The 15,912-nt window shown below is 35.7% G+C and overlaps 1 protein-coding gene across 1 annotated transcript in view; it reads right to left on the bottom strand.

The window, feature by feature from the left end:
• Nucleotides 1-885: 885 nt before the first annotated feature.
• RICTOR (RPTOR independent companion of MTOR complex 2) overlaps nucleotides 886-15,912 on the bottom strand; it is a 53,173-nt gene continuing 38,146 nt past the window's right edge. The window contains exons 10-21 of the mRNA XM_061362740.1: nucleotides 14,290-14,357; nucleotides 11,732-11,814; nucleotides 11,002-11,089; nucleotides 9,971-10,061; nucleotides 9,768-9,834; nucleotides 9,584-9,664; nucleotides 7,844-7,944; nucleotides 6,191-6,353; nucleotides 5,698-5,799; nucleotides 3,668-3,714; nucleotides 1,873-2,008; nucleotides 886-1,191 (exon numbers count right to left, since the gene is read on the bottom strand). Coding sequence (XP_061218724.1) covers nucleotides 988-1,191; nucleotides 1,873-2,008; nucleotides 3,668-3,714; nucleotides 5,698-5,799; nucleotides 6,191-6,353; nucleotides 7,844-7,944; nucleotides 9,584-9,664; nucleotides 9,768-9,834; nucleotides 9,971-10,061; nucleotides 11,002-11,089; nucleotides 11,732-11,814; nucleotides 14,290-14,357 — 1,231 coding nt within the window. The 3' untranslated portion in view covers nucleotides 886-987. The remainder of the gene's footprint in view (nucleotides 1,192-1,872; nucleotides 2,009-3,667; nucleotides 3,715-5,697; nucleotides 5,800-6,190; nucleotides 6,354-7,843; nucleotides 7,945-9,583; nucleotides 9,665-9,767; nucleotides 9,835-9,970; nucleotides 10,062-11,001; nucleotides 11,090-11,731; nucleotides 11,815-14,289; nucleotides 14,358-15,912) is intronic.

Below are 15,912 nucleotides of genomic sequence, written 5' to 3'. Positions count from 1 at the left end.
GGGGGAGAGGAGGCGGAAATGGAGAGAATTAAAAAAAATAAAAAATTAGTATTTGAACCCACTCAAACTGATTTATTTCAATCATGAATTTAAAATTAAGTACTTTGAATTAAACTTTAATTTCTATGCATAATACAAAGTAAGTTCTCAATGAAATGAAGTTAACTCTGTTCCATCTGTGAGAGTCAAACGAGGACCAGATAATGCACTGAACTGCAAATGGGAAACCCCCCAAATGAACATTTTTTTATAACTGCTCAGTAATAATTTTGTTAGCATTTTTTAATTCGTGACTTTGAGCATGAAAAATAGTGCTCATAAAGCTCTATGAGCAATTCCTCATTGTAAAACATTCTCCACTATTCTAGCTTGTCATGAGGTTAGTGCTATTAACTGTCTAGATTTTACTGTAAACGAAGTTTTCTTACACTAGTAAAAAATCATCAATAGACCTCAGTTTATTTGGACCTGAACAAAATTTTAACTCCACAGCTTCACTCAAAGATATTAGTCTGAATTTGAGGTACAACATGCATCATGGCATTTCACAAAGAATATGATACCTGCCAGTTTTTAGTGGTGTGTGGGTTTTGCTGGTTTGTTTGGTTTTGTCTCCCCTCCTCCCCCCATCTTTTCAGTATAGTATCATCCTTCTTGATACTGATTTCTGTCAGATAGATGTGGAATTTCGTGACAGATTCACAAAATCTATCTGTAATGGCTGCCTAAGACTTCTTAACAAAACCCAAACAAACGAGCACTCTCCCCCCCCCCCCAAAAAAAAAAACCCACCCCGAAACAAAACCCCTAACACCCCCCCAACAAACAAACAAACAAACAAACAAACAAAAACACACACAAAAAACAAACCAATGAATCCCCACCCCCCACTGGGGATCTTTATTTTTCAGCTTTACAGATGATGGTGCTCATGCAGGTTATAATTTTCATTATACCCATAAGCACAGTTTAAACAGAATAAAACACTCACCACTGAAATACATTGCATTTTTCAAGCATTTTCACTCCATGAGGATGACAAGAAAGAGTACCAAAAAATAAGAAGTAGTGCTGGCTAAGGGTATTCAGTAACCCATTATTCTGAAGACTACGCTCAGGTTTCATTCCAGATGAAGAGTTAAGCCAATGTACAATATCTTTAACCAAGTCCTCCAGGTAACCTTGTCCATCCTAATAAAACAAAGAAAAGGCTATTTACTAGAATTCGGCATCTTGTTACTGAAATCCATCATTTTCATTTTCTTAAAACGTACAAACACAATGCAGATACAAAACAGAAAGGCTGACTGGAAAACACAAATCAGACTAAAGAAAAAGGTTCAAGGCAAATAAAAGGGCTTATACTTGGAGATATTTCAAGACCAATTCTGTTCTTTCCAGGGAAATGACTGTTCAATGACATATTGCTGTGACCTGAGGCATAAAAATTTTTTAGCACACAAGAAGAAAGGATGTAGAGAAAGGAAGGTTATACGTAGTAAAAACCGAAAGAACTCCAAAGCCTAAGTTGCATTTAATATAGCTGTATTTAATAAAACTTATGCACAGTCATCTTCCTCAGTGTCTCATCTGGGTAATTTAATAATCATAGAATCATAGAAGAGTTAGGGTTGGAAAGGGCCTTAAGATCATCTAGTTCTAACCCTCCTGCCATGGGCAGGAACACCTCACACTAAACCATGCCACCCAAGGCTCTGTCCAACCTGGCCTTGAACACCGACCACCAGGGATGGATCCTCAGTTATGCTTCTTAATTACATTGTCCACAAAAATTACATTGCCTACAAAAGTCTTTACTAAAAAGTGGCATAAAGCAGCACTACTCATTCTAAAGAGCTGAAAATTCCTTACCTCTTCTGATTCAAGAAGAAACTCAGTAAACTGACAACCCACCACAGTCAGCTGTTTAGCCTTGGCATACTCCAGATCCAGGTTGGCATACAATTTACTGCTAGGCTTGTAAAAATATAGCAATCTCCTTACAAACCTATGGAAAGTAAAAAAAAAAACAACCAAAAAAACTGTTTTGCAGTATAACAAGGATAGGCTCCCAGTACAAAATGACGACTGCAGAAAAGTTACATTATCACTAAATTAGTTTATTGGAAATAAATTTTCAAATGTTATTAAAAAGAGTAGCAGGTAGCAGCAATGAGACTATCCAGACACAGCTTCAGAGATGCAACTGTACTACACATTATGAAGGGTTTTCCATGCCATGATTTAAAATAAGCAAAGGAACTAAAAATCTCTGTGTTCTTAGAACCCACAGCTTCCTTCTTCCCATGCTTGTAATTTACTTTGCTGCAGTTTAGGCTGTGGTGAGTTTCAAAGACTATACTATCTTCACTTAAAAAGAGCAAAACAAGAATTCGTGACATGAATTTTCTTCACCTACTTTAGTTAATGCTACTGTGAAAAGTACATTTTTGTGTTCTGCCACGAAAAGGCCACATTTGTTCTGCAAGAGTATTTTCTTTCAGCTCACTTTAGTATTTCTGTAGAATAACACAGTGATTGCAAATGCAGACTCACTCAGACTTTCTGAGATCATGGTATATGTAACTTGAGTTTTGCATTGCAGAAACAAATCTTCAGCAGAGAGCTTCCCCATGCCAACTCTTTGTCAAAAAATAAACACACACTTGTGCTTAAAAATAACACAGAATGTTCTGCCTGAAGGTGGGTATGTTGAACATTAAGAAAACTTAAATAGAGCACTGAGTCTTTTGTTAAAAAAGTGACAGTAAGCCACTATCCCAACTCCAACCACAGGACGAATTACAAAGGCAATCTGAGGGCTTCTTCAAATTTCGTCAAATGAAGTCTGTTTTATCCTGGGCAACCAGCAATAAATATGTTACATATATTAACTAACACATTTGTATTTGTGCCTGTATGTGCAAACTCAAACATATATATATGCATATACATGTGTAGACACACACTGTGTTAACTATATTGCTATAAAATTAACGCATCTCTACCAAAAATATCTGGAATTTCACAGAAGTAGCAGAAATAGCTTTCCATGCCTACAGAACAGAGTTACTCTCCAAAGTAATTTCATCAAATAGATTTCTGAAATTCATGTTAAAAGGCACATTCAAGCACTAATTACAGTAACACTATTACCATACATGCACAAAAGTAATAAAAATGCCTAAATGCCAACAGATATGAAAAGAACCAGAGCTGTATTTCATTTTCTCCAAATCACAGTTGCTTTCCTTAAGAGCAACTAGAAATAACTTCCTTCTAGTTTCTGACGAAAGTTGAACTATACAAGTGTACAACTGTAGACCTATTGTGTCAAAATTTGTCACGTGTTGACATTAAATAGTAATGTATTAAGTATCAAAGAAGCAATACTTCAGGGTTTAAAATGAAAACAGGTGTTTGCAAAGCTGGTGTGATTCTTGTTAAGAGAATAACCATATAAAGTATCTGTGCATAGAGAAGAAACTACTGAAGCTTAAAGTCCTATTTAAAGCAAATACTGCAACCTTGATATGTTAATTTTCTAGTTTGCTCCTTATCTAGAGATTACGTTTTAGAAATGTGATATGCAAGAATAGTTTACCGCAATATTAAAACCTAGTTTTTCCAAATTTCTCTCTGCAAAGGAAGTCTAATTTTTACATACCTGTGTAATTGTTCATCTTTATAGTTCCTTAGATTTACATTTGGCCACTAGAAAAAAGAAAATAAAGCATTATATGAAACTTGTATATCAGTCCTTGATTAGTCACTCAAATTTTCTCATTACTATTAAAGTTATATTTACTAATAAATAGAAGTGTAAGCTTTCTTGCACCTAATGTCACCTATAAAATCCCCTTATTTGCAAACCCGCATTTCTTGCCCTAAGAAGTACATTATTTTTTTTCTAGAGGACAGAGAATGTCAATCACATGCAAAGTGTATATGGCCCCAATTCTAATGAAAACAGGAAACTATGAAAAGCTAATGAAAAATGAACAAGTTTTTTCAGCAGTTTCTTCTCTGCAAATAAAAAAAACCTGAGCTGCATAACAGACAAATATTTTTTGTAGTAGTTTCACTATTATTTAAAATAATCACTATTCTGTTACAGTTCACTTAAATACTGCTTATTAAAATGGTATTTAAACTCTTCTGCTGATAGTTCATGAATGTTTTAAGAAGGATCACATGAAGCCATAATACTCTTTCCTGGGCCTATTCTTTCTATTATATTTTCCTCTGGTTTTACAACCATCTGCTGTCTCTGTGGTTTCAGATCTATTTTTGTTGCTACCAGTAACTATCTTCATAGAACGGATGGAGAAAACCTGCACAAAACATTCTTCTTTCCTACCTAAGTGATACACTTCATTGAAGACATAAAACACGTTACTTAATGATTCGTACAACTGATTACACTAGCAACAGCGCCAGATAAAGTATGAAGCTCTACTGTCAATGACAAAGTTACAATTCCTCCGTACTGACCACTGCCACTTTTGCTGCTCTTTTAGCAGCTTAGACAGCAAGCTGAGCAAGTAAAATAAGCCGTAAAGGACCACATGAGATGCAAGTAGTGGGGTTGTTAGAAAGCTGATGCTCCACAGTTGTCCACAGTCTGTGACAGAGACAAGAAGATCCACATGAGACAGCCAAGTCCAAACACTGGAATCTGTACCCTTCTCATTCGAGGACTAAATATGGACCACTCTGATAACATTATCTTAGTTTATGCTGGTGTGCATTTTAACAGAAACAGAAATGGTAAGAATTAAACCAGAAAACACGTACATTCTTCATTCTAAAAGACAGAAGCCCCTGATTTTGAGACATTAGCAACAGTTTGACAGGACACTAGAAAATCTACTGCTGGAGAGGTCTGAGATAGCATAGGAACTGGCAGCTTGACTTAAATTTCATGTAAAAAAACCCTAACATTTTAGTGGTCAACTACATAAAGCTTCCATAGTCCGAGTACTACTCTGACTAATTAGGAGCAAGATTCTGAAAAAGTTCCTTGATATCTTTAATACTGAATTAAAAGTTTTAAAAAAATAAAAAAAAAAATCTGATTAATCATCATAGGTCTGCAGCAATCCAGTAAAGTGCAGTTAAAAGCCTCTGAAAAGTGAAATTTGGTGGAGCAAAGATGCTTTAATATACATATTCAGGTCTTTATGTAAGACAGAGTCTTGCTCTCTCAAGTCTCAGCAGTTGGGAAAAAGAGGAATGATAAGTAATTAATAGAAATATTTATTTTACTGTTTTAATATAATACTATGATTGTCACCATTAACCCTTGATTGTCCTTTGACCATATTTGTAACAACACAGTAAAGTAGACAATAAGAAAATGTTACTTGAGGTAACGACAGAAGTATGGCTTTGATCCACCAAATGACAGGAGCTATTTTGATTTGAAAACTGTACTGAGTACTCACTCAGAAAGTATTTTGTTTAAAAGCTGCGCATTAAATGTATTCAAGATAATCCCCTCCCTGAGATATTTTTTTATTTTGTAGAAACAAGTTAATTTTATAACAAACTCTATTATATAAGAATATTTGTATTAGTTCAAAACTTAGGAGACTGCACATGGAATTAACATTAGAAAGTCAAAGCTCATATGTGAAATGCAGACTTCTTTCAATCAATTTCATACAATTAATATCACACCCTTTTTAAGCTTACCTTCAGTATGGTCCCTATTAAATTCCAATTCCAGTCAAGATTCTCTTTATGATTGAGAACTTGGCTGTCTCGAAGATTCATTACAAGCGCTTCTTCTGTATCCTGGAATACAGACATGAAAAAACTCCAGCAAGTTTCCCTGCACCATTTTTTTCAATCTTGTCACATGATATACTTAACCAGTCATGCAACAATCATTAAAAGGGGTATGCTCCACAGTAGTTTACATTTGAAAGTAAACTGCATGGCTGTAATTTAATAGCAAGAGATCACAATTTGTCCCAAAAGGCATCAAACCTTGGTGTAATTTCACTCCTCAATTTCTAGAAATACAGTATAGTATCCGCAAGTACGTAACACGGCAAATTAAATAAATAAAATACATAGAAATCATGCAAATGATGCTGAATTAAACCAGAGTGAAGCTTGGGGGGGGGCAGGATCTAAGTGTCCAAAATATGAAGTAAAATCCAGTTTGGAAAAATGGTAATACCTTTAGAATAAAGATGTCTTTCTGCACACGGTACTGATCCCGTTTTTGGTGTGTTGAGATGGCTTTCTGAATAATGTGATCTAAATGGAGGCTGTAAGGTTTAGGTCCTCTTTTCTTCATCTCATGAAAACGTTTCAAGCAGTTGAGTGCAGCACTTGCTCGTCTAATAGGAAAAATACCCTATCATCAGTATTTGGCAATTGTTATCCAACAGCACACCACTGCTGTACTTGAATAAATAAACGTAGCTCATGAAAGAACCAACCAACAATCTGAAGCAAATAAGAACAAAATAATTTTCTTAATACAAGTTTTCATGCATCCATAGTCATCAGTCTTGTACTGAAATTATACAGAAAATTATCTTTCAGAATTTCTAGTACTGAGAAATCTATCACACTTCACAGAAGATACCATAAAGCTTAAAGTATTGTGAGATGCCACAGTAGAGCAACACTTTGCAGTAAAGAGTTGAGTGAGCTAACTTCAACTTCAACTAACAATGCAATTCTTGTAAATTCTGTTATGAGTTTTGCCTACCCCACATTTTTTTTTTTTCCTTTTTTCCTTGGAGGGTGGCAAGAGTGTAAGCAGTATTTCTGTTCCTTATATCTAAATAGTTCAGCAACAGCATGTAAGAAGTTTTCCAGGAAAAGATAAGTAGTAATAGAAACAACAGTTGACAAGGACAGAAACAGTAATTACAAACTAGTGGTAGCAAAAAAGAAAACTTCTGAGCAAAATAAAATGAGGAAGTCTAAAATGAGGAGGTAGTCTACCTTTCTTCCTTGTAAACAAAAATTCTTATAGGGGAGTTTATATTATTTCTATTATTTTCAAGTAAAAATACCTTTGTATTTAGTCACTTATCCAAATTGTTCAAACTTAACCCATAACAGGGCTTATGAATTTCCACAGTATGAAACAACACCGTGTTGACCAAAACCAAGGTGTTGCCCCCCAAAAAAAAATTTTACTTCCTTCCAACAAAACCAGGAAGTCTTACTACTCTACCAGGTATGTCTACAAATGTCAAAATGCAAAAAAAAACACAACAAAAAAAGGCAGATAATCCAGAAATGTGTCCCATCTGCTCTTCATCCTTCCTCTGATCCCACAACTTTGCCCAAGTGAAATCTCCTGTGGTTTCAGCTATGCCTTTTTTTGAAAAATAACTGTATTATCACCTACCAAAATCTTCTACTGACCTATAAGAAACTTTCAAAACTAAAAAGCAGAAAAGCATCCAAGTTTCTTTGAATCACGCTGCAAACAGCATTTATTTCACAGTAGTATTTCAGAAAGAGTTCATAATTTATTGCTGACAACACAATGAACAATAAAATAGAAAATCATGATACATTTATCAGCACAGTGATGTAACAAGGGAGACCTGGAATGGCACGAATAATTAACAAAGACATTTCCTATAATTTAATGTTAGAAACCCTCCCCCCAAAAATAACCATTTAATTTAAACTGTCTTTACAAGCAAATGCAAGTACATCAGGCAGCATTTATATACACATGCATTTGTTTGTTTTTAAATAGAGTAAAGGTTTCAGCTACCAGAAAACTTGTAGGTCTTCACCCATCTGTAGAAGGAAAAGAAGATGTAAATATTTTTATTTAAGTGAAACTTAGAATTCTTACAGTCTTTTCTCTTTCATGATGTCAAAAGATGCTGCCATGTTCATTAGTGTTGGTAAGCAGTGCAGGTGATGGCTGTGAGAATGAGGAAGAATTGTGTTTGCCTAAAAACAACAAAAAACCAATTAGAGTAACATATTACAACATTTTCCAGCCATCTGATTAGGATCAACATTTGAAGAATCTACCACTTTTCACAATACTTTCACTTAAAACAATTTTGCATTTCAGAGCCTTCTAATTTATTTAAGTGTTAACATGCAAAGCGTCACATATCCTGATGTCATGTGTATTAAAGGACAAAGATACCTAAAACCAGAAACACAATTTAAGCTGATGATTTCCATTAAAAACTTTCTGCCCAAAAAAACCCAATAAAACAAAACAAATAAACAAAAAAACCCCAACAACTTATTAACTAAATTAACATCCTAAATTACTAGACATTTAATTGACTTTGTTTTGGAAAACATAGGCAAATATTTTTGGAAACAAAATAATGAAAATAAAGAAATTACTTCAATCTCCTAAACTAAATAGAAGCACACTCATTTGTTCAGTATTTTGATAAACAGTTCTCTTTGACTAATGAACTGTCTCTTCAGAAAGCCAAAAAATACCTGTGATTTGCAGCATACTCAAATGTCAGTAACAGAAATAGGGCATACAGTTACTACAAATTCCTCTTTTTAAACTACATTGCTTACTGAATACTCAAGAAATTTTCACCAATTATATAAAGAAAAATTATTGAAGAGGCTAAAGATCAGATCTGTTATAATTGTGACCGATGCTGCTGAGCTGAGATGTTGTAAATCACTGTGATAATAACCCATTCTTTTTTGGACCATTAACCACCACTGAAATGAGTTGATAGTCTAAATTTGCAGACTACATCTGGTAACTTATATTCAAATTTTTGCAAAAGTTGTATTTTGCAATCTTACCATCTCTTAAAAAGTAGGGGGTTTTTTCAACTCTTTTTTTTTTTTTCAAATAACTGCAAGAAAAGTCATCAAGAAGTGCTCTGTTGCATATGCCATTCTTGCCATCACAAGAGGATGAAATAAAGGAACTGCTTTGCAAGAATGGTACATCATATCACTTCACGCATGACTAACAGCTCACTGTGAAGCTGACAAATAGCACTGGAGCATGTATGAAAACAGTAATACCATGCCTATACTAGAATAGTTTAGATTAAGAGAGAGAAGCTACTGTAAAAGGTACATTAGGTTGAGGGAAGCAGAGCAAGCAATAAGGTCTTCTTGGCTTCCCTATAGCATGGGCTACTCACAGCAGTGCTAACAGAGCACTCTGCCAAATTGCAGTTGCCTGAATGAGTAACATCAAGTGTCCTGGACACACCAAGCTGAATGAAAACTTTTCATTTGCCATCATTCTGAGGAAAGCAAAAATCAGAAAGTCCTCTTCCCAGACACAGTAATTGATGGGTGAGTTTGCAGGACTCCAGCTTAAAATCCAACTGGCTAATGAGGCAAGGAAGTATACTGGTGAGAGTTTGGGAGCTGAGGATTATCCTTGGAGCAGAGCCTGTAGCACTTTCAATACATCCTGGTTTTGATGTATGAAGTGCCGAAAGATGTAGTATAGATTAACCTATTATTCTGATGAAAAATAGATGTTCTAAATTCGTAACACAAATTCAAAAGCTATAGTTGGAAATACGTTATTTGCAACTAGCTACTACTACTAGTTATTCTCAGCACAAGTTTTACTTACCATGTGCAAAAGCTCTCCTAAAAGGATAGTTGCTCTAACAGACACATGGTCATCACTACTTGTGATCACTTCAACCAGACCCTTCAAAAAGTTAAAGAATTATTACAACACTTAATGTAGAACACTTTATTTAAATATTTATAGGTGAAAAGCAGGAAGCATCTATTCAAAAGTCATCAGTTACCTCTAGAAGTCCATTGGTAATAAAAGCTGAAAGCACTAAAGCCAAATAATTATCCATGAGATCAGGCCTAAGGAGAAAAAAAGTATGGAAACAGTTTAGAAAGTTAGTTTCTTACTGTGTCTGCAAGAAAAAAAAAAATAAATTTTGTTACCACCACCACAAAACAGAAACAAGGGTTTACAGTAAGCTCATTAAATGCTCACCTTGACCTGGCTCGATGGGGTAATACAGTTTTAGCTTCAGCAGCTACAAAGCCATCAGAAAGCCTCCAACAGTCCTGAAACCTGCTTGGATCTAGGACAATACGGACAATTGTAATTATAACACAGTATTTCATAGTGTTATTTTAATGGTTATCCGTACACAAATAACAGTTCTTGCAAAAAATAAAAATTAAAAAAATTGAGGTTTCAAATTACAGAAAATTTTGTCAGAAGGGATCTCTAGGAATTTGTCCAATATACTCCTGAACACAGTAACGCTAACTTTAAAGCTACGACAAAGACTGCATACAAGTGTCAATCACAATAATGACATTTTCAAGTCATAAATACATTAAACTTGTTTAACATAGAACACTGCTACACCAAAAAATTGAAAATGCATATCCATATAATGCAAAGTAGCAAGTTTGCAACACAGACCAATATATTTATTTATAAATGTGGAATATGGATTAAACTTTTATAATCAACTAGTTCGGAGTATTGCTGAAACGCTACAGGCTGAAACTTGCTCCTTTTGGGCTCACCCTTTTGCACTGTCAAAGAAAGCAGAGGATGCGCTTGGGTTTAGAATGGAGTAATTTTAAAGATAAAAGACTAACTCTGCTCAATATAAAGACATGGAAAAGCATACACTTGCCCTAGGAAAAGTCTGTTTAAGTGCAGCGGAAATGGCTAGCACATACACAATGCATAGAAAAGACTCTGTTCAGTAACTTTTTTGTAACATTCCCTAACTCTTTAACAGCTCAAGTAAGCCCAATTTGTAGTAATGTGTTTACACAGTCATTTGTGTAAATGCTCCATTATGCATCACTGCTGATCTTGATCAAACTTACACCACTTAACGCTGATAAAGAATTTTAAACAGTACTTCAAAGCACCCAATGAATTAGTTGATGAAATAGGTAATAGTGACATAATTTACAGTACAGAGGAGACTGTGAAGGGCTCAAATTTGTAGGTCTTAGCAGGCAGAATTCTTATGTGAACTGTTTCTAATTACTCACCTACACTGAGAAGTGCCTCAATAAATTCTTCTGCATTAACAGGGAGAGGAAGGCGAAATATATCATAGAGAACTTCAAGCAGACCTCGCTACCAACAAAACCAGACAAACCCAGAATTTAATAGATTTACAAAAGCTGTCCTTTTATTCACTATTAATATTCACATTGATATTTCTAGAGTGTGCTAAAACTGGTATAACCTGTTTCAGAATTTTATTTTTTTTTTGGTAACATGATTATATTGATAAACTGAAATAATCTGAAGAATAAGGGAAGAGGCTTGTTTACTTTAGAATTGTACCTTATTATCACACTGAATTCTATAGACATTCAAGCTACTTGGATTACAGACTTTTTAGAATAGTTACTGCTGCAACCATCAATTTCTTAGTTGGTAATTGGGAAGAAACATTTTTATTTATTTTGGATTCAACTCTGATTATCATGCTTTAAACTCATAACTGCAGCTACTGTGGAAATGCTTTGACTTGGGACCAGACTTAAAATGAATTTATGTATTTTTCTCTCCTCCATTCCCTGCTCTCAGACATACAGGGTGTGCTCACAGGATTTTTATAATGGAATTATAAAGTCAGGGATCAAATAAACTCAAGGACAGTGGTCTCAGTGGAGTCTGTGTTTAAACGACTAAATTGTTAAATTTTTAAGAATATTTCAAGTAGAACACCCAATATTATACCTACATCAGTACTAAATGTTTATCACCTACCCGTATTTCCATATTTGGTATACAGAGTACCCCAATAAGAGACTGAATCCCCGAATTTCCAGGTTTGCACAGACTGATAATACCTAGAAAACATTAAATACTTAATAATATTCCTACACCAAAAAACCCCCCCAAAAAAAAAAACCCAAAACAACAAAACCACAAACCAAAAACATTCAACACATTGAATTTTACTTCCACTTTGAGTACAAGCACAGATAACAGAACTTTCCAATCATAAGTATTTTCACCTTTATCATGCTATCTCCTTTCCAACAAATAATACTTAATAAAACTTCAATTAAAAAGAATTATTTCTTCATTAAAAACTAGATATTTTACCCTTTCTGCTGTGCACAGTATTTTAAATTTATCTGCAAAAGCAGCATATATTAAATAAATGGCAGAAAGAAAACATGAAATTGTTGGTAAAGAATGAATTTTAAACCTGAAAGATTTGAATCATCTTGGCAGAACTGTAAGAAGTTTCTCCATCAAAAGCTGTACCTTACTCTACCATATTATTCAGTTCCTTTTAACCTACATGAATTCTAAGCTGCAAGTTTAAACATACTTGGAATACCTTTCTCTGTGCACAGTTTAAAACCATCTTTTCCTAAATGACTAATGCTCATCTCCAGTTTCAACATGGTAGATTTAACTTTTCATAAAACCTCAAAGCCTCTCTTATAATTTGGTCCTTTTATACTGTATTTTTGCTCAGTTTGGCATTTCAATATTAATAGAGAAAACCTTCAAATTGTTTCTAAATGTTACACCTACAGCTGACACTGATCTTTAGCCTCAACTTATATACGTCTCTTCATCAAAAATGTGGCTGCAAAGACAGTAATCCTGCTCATTTCCTTGACCACTTCTCTTCATACTTCACAGAATTAAAATGTACATACAAGATGCTATTCAGAAAATAAAAAAGCTTCTCCAAAATGCAACTTTAAATGAACAAAAATAATTCATTTTGTTTTACAGATCATAAACAAACCTCAGACCATTATTCGGTAAATATTACTAAAAAATGAAAAATATCTACCTATTTATTTTCACTAACACAAATGTAACTTTAATGACACGTGTTTTATGTGAACTTTACTAAAGTCCTGGGTTTCAAAACTTCATATCACAGAAACTTAAGACATGTACATATGGCCATGTACATAATAAGGGCATTTAAGTGTGCTCAAAAATGCACCTCAAAGGTCTTTTCCAAGAGGATGTAGTGACCACATCCCAGATGAAATGTAGAAATAGGTTTGGGTGCATGCAGTCTTTGTTGTATGCCCATTTTATCTCTAAGGGCATGATTGCCTATGAGGATAAAGGACATAACAAACATCAGCTCTGAAGAATAATCCAGCCTGGGAAATCAGGAGAGCCAAACAGTGTAACACAAGCAGATAGTATAGACAGGCAAAATAACACCCAAAAAGCCAAAATGAGAATGAAAGCTCTGCAGTCTGGTTTAGCTACATGTCCTCTGGGAAGACTAACAGCACAAGGACATCCTGTATTAAAAATATTTAAGATATTAGGCTCCAATATAAGTAATAAAAAAGGGTAATTGTTTAACAATGGAAGTGCCATGGCAACTAATGTACTCCAAGACTATTGTTTCTTCAGCCACTTGAAGTTTCAGGCATATATAATTAGTTCTAAGCGTCTGAGAAGAGTCGCTGCATCTTCCTTACTACCAGAAACTGCTTCCTAAAATTCCAAAGTTGTCACAAACTTCTGAAGCTTCCTCCCCAAACAAGTGAGAAGGCATGTAAAAACTTTTTGAAGGATAGCAGGATATTAAAAGAAGCTTAGTGATCATTTTCAGAACATTAAAAGGCACAGCAAATAGCCTTACAATGAAGAAGGCTCTCTATACAGTTTGAATCTTTAGGAAGGATAGCCTGCAAAAACCCTACTCAAAGTTTTGGTAAATTATCATATGAACTAATAAAGTTTATTTGCAAGACAACATCTTGTCTAAAAGAATGAGCAGTCCCAGTCCCTAAGGCAGTATCTTCATGTAAGGTATTATAATAATAATATTGCAGAGACAGGATTTAGGAGGAAAAAAAAATGCTTTTTCAATTTACAAGTGTCTTCACAAAAAATCACGAACTATGTCCATCTGCAGCTTTCTTTCAGCTATGACACCTAGTAGAAGCACGCAGTAATGGAACTGGTAGTATCTCCTCACACAGAAAAAGATTTCTTATTTACACTTGCAGAATGATCTCAAGGGCAAATTCTTACCATATGATGTTACTTTCAACATCCTCTCACTCAGCAGGTGTCAAGAACTACCAGCAAGATACAACTTACAAAGCATTCTACATAGGAGGTGGCGAAGTTGTGTCTTGTCAAAGTAAACTATGTATGTGTCCTCAAAATTTACAATACCAAAACACATCAGTAGCATTGTAGGAAGGTATTCTCAGAAATTAGAAATATCAAATTAGACAGACTGTCTCTCAAAACACTCTTGCATACTAGAAAATAAAATTCACCTTCCAATCATCCAGCTTCAAACAAACAAAAAATCTTACCTGCCCATGATCGAAATGCTGCCACTATTCCCATTTTACTAGCTAGGAAACGTGCTTCTCTGTCCTCCCTGTCATTAAAACAGCAAATGTCACAGCACAGTTAATTATTAAAAACCAACCAGTGTTTCTAATGTAGGAAGTAAAAAGTAGTTAACAGATCTTAGATGGGTTACAAAATCCAGAGTGAGATTGTTTACATATGCATGTATGTGTGTATATGTATTTATGCAATGTGTACACAAACACGCACAGAGAGAAAGATTAGAATTTCTGTTACTTCCCCTTTTTCAGGGAAGTTTCCATGGTAGGAGGATAACATCACAAAGTAAACACCTATATGTGGTCAGATGAATCACCCTGCACCTCCCCTGACAGCAAGTCTACATCAGGGATCTAAAGATCTGGATCTTACTTGGTTATCCGGACCTAAGCATCTAATGACATTTGGTAATTAAAAAAAACTGAATAATTCAAGTTGGAAGCAATGTCAGGAGCTCTCTAATACAAAAAGCTGGACAAAGAACTTACCAGCAATCAGACAGGATGTCCTGGTTTCAGCATTTCATGCTCAGTATATGAACTGAACAGAGCTACCTGGAAGGCCCAGATTGCGCCTCAGGTCAGCCTGGGTATCGGTTGGTGGGTGGTGAGCTACTGGTGCAGCACTTGGGTTTATTGATTTCTTTTCCTCTTTTAGTTTTATATTCCTTCCCCTTGTTATTTCCCTTATTATTAGTGGTAGTAATTGTGGTTTTGTACTGTACCTTAGTTACTGGGCTGTTCTTATCTCAACCCACAGCGTTTACATTCTTTCAGGCCTCCTCCCTGTCCCTCCAGGAGTGAGGGTGTTGAAGAAGTGGGGGGGTGAGCAAGAAGCTGCAAGGTTGTGTTCCTGTCTGGGCTTAAACCACGACACCAGACCAGGCTAAGCTCCAGACTTGGGTTTTAGTAACTCTAAAGCATCAAGGCTACAGGACGTTGCTGCACAGCTCATTCTAACACTTAACTAGCCCCACAGAAAATTCCACACACCTCCCTTCTCACTCCTTACATCAGGTTGGAAACTCCCTCGTTTCAGCTTCGCCCTGTTGCTTCCTGTACTCCCACCATTCACCACCATCGGTGGATAAAGAACTGGCTGGATGGCTGCACACACAGAGTTGTGGTCAATGGCTCTATGTCCAACTGGAGACCAGTAACGAGTGGTGTCTCTCAGGGATCGGTGTTGGGACTGGTCATGTTTAACATCTTCGTCGCTGACATGGACAGTGGGATTGAGTGCGCCCTCATCAAGTTTGCCAATGACACCAAGCTGTGTGGTTCAGTTGATACGCTGGAGGGAAGGAATGCCATCCAGAGGGACACTGACACACTTGTGAGGTGGGCTGATGCCAATCTCATGAAGTTTAACCATGCCAAGTGCAAGGTCCTACACCTGGGTTGGAGCAATCCCAGACACAGCTACAGGCTGGGCAGAGAAGAGATTCAGAGCAGCCCTGCAGAGAAGGACTTGGGGGTGCTAGTTGATGAGAAAATGAACATGAGACAGCAGTGTGTGCTTGCAGCCCAGAAAGCCAACCGTATCCTGGGCTGCATCAAAAGAAGCGTGACCAGCAGGTCGAA

This window comes from Neopsephotus bourkii, unplaced genomic scaffold (genome assembly GCF_033783945.1).
Source record: "Neopsephotus bourkii isolate Nb327-2 ecotype Australia unplaced genomic scaffold, CSIRO-AGI_Nbou_v1 NB_1134, whole genome shotgun sequence".
Lineage (NCBI taxonomy): Eukaryota > Metazoa > Chordata > Aves > Psittaciformes > Psittacidae > Neopsephotus > Neopsephotus bourkii.
Note: the sequence above shows the minus strand (reverse complement) of the source record. Positions and strands in the feature narration are given on the sequence as shown.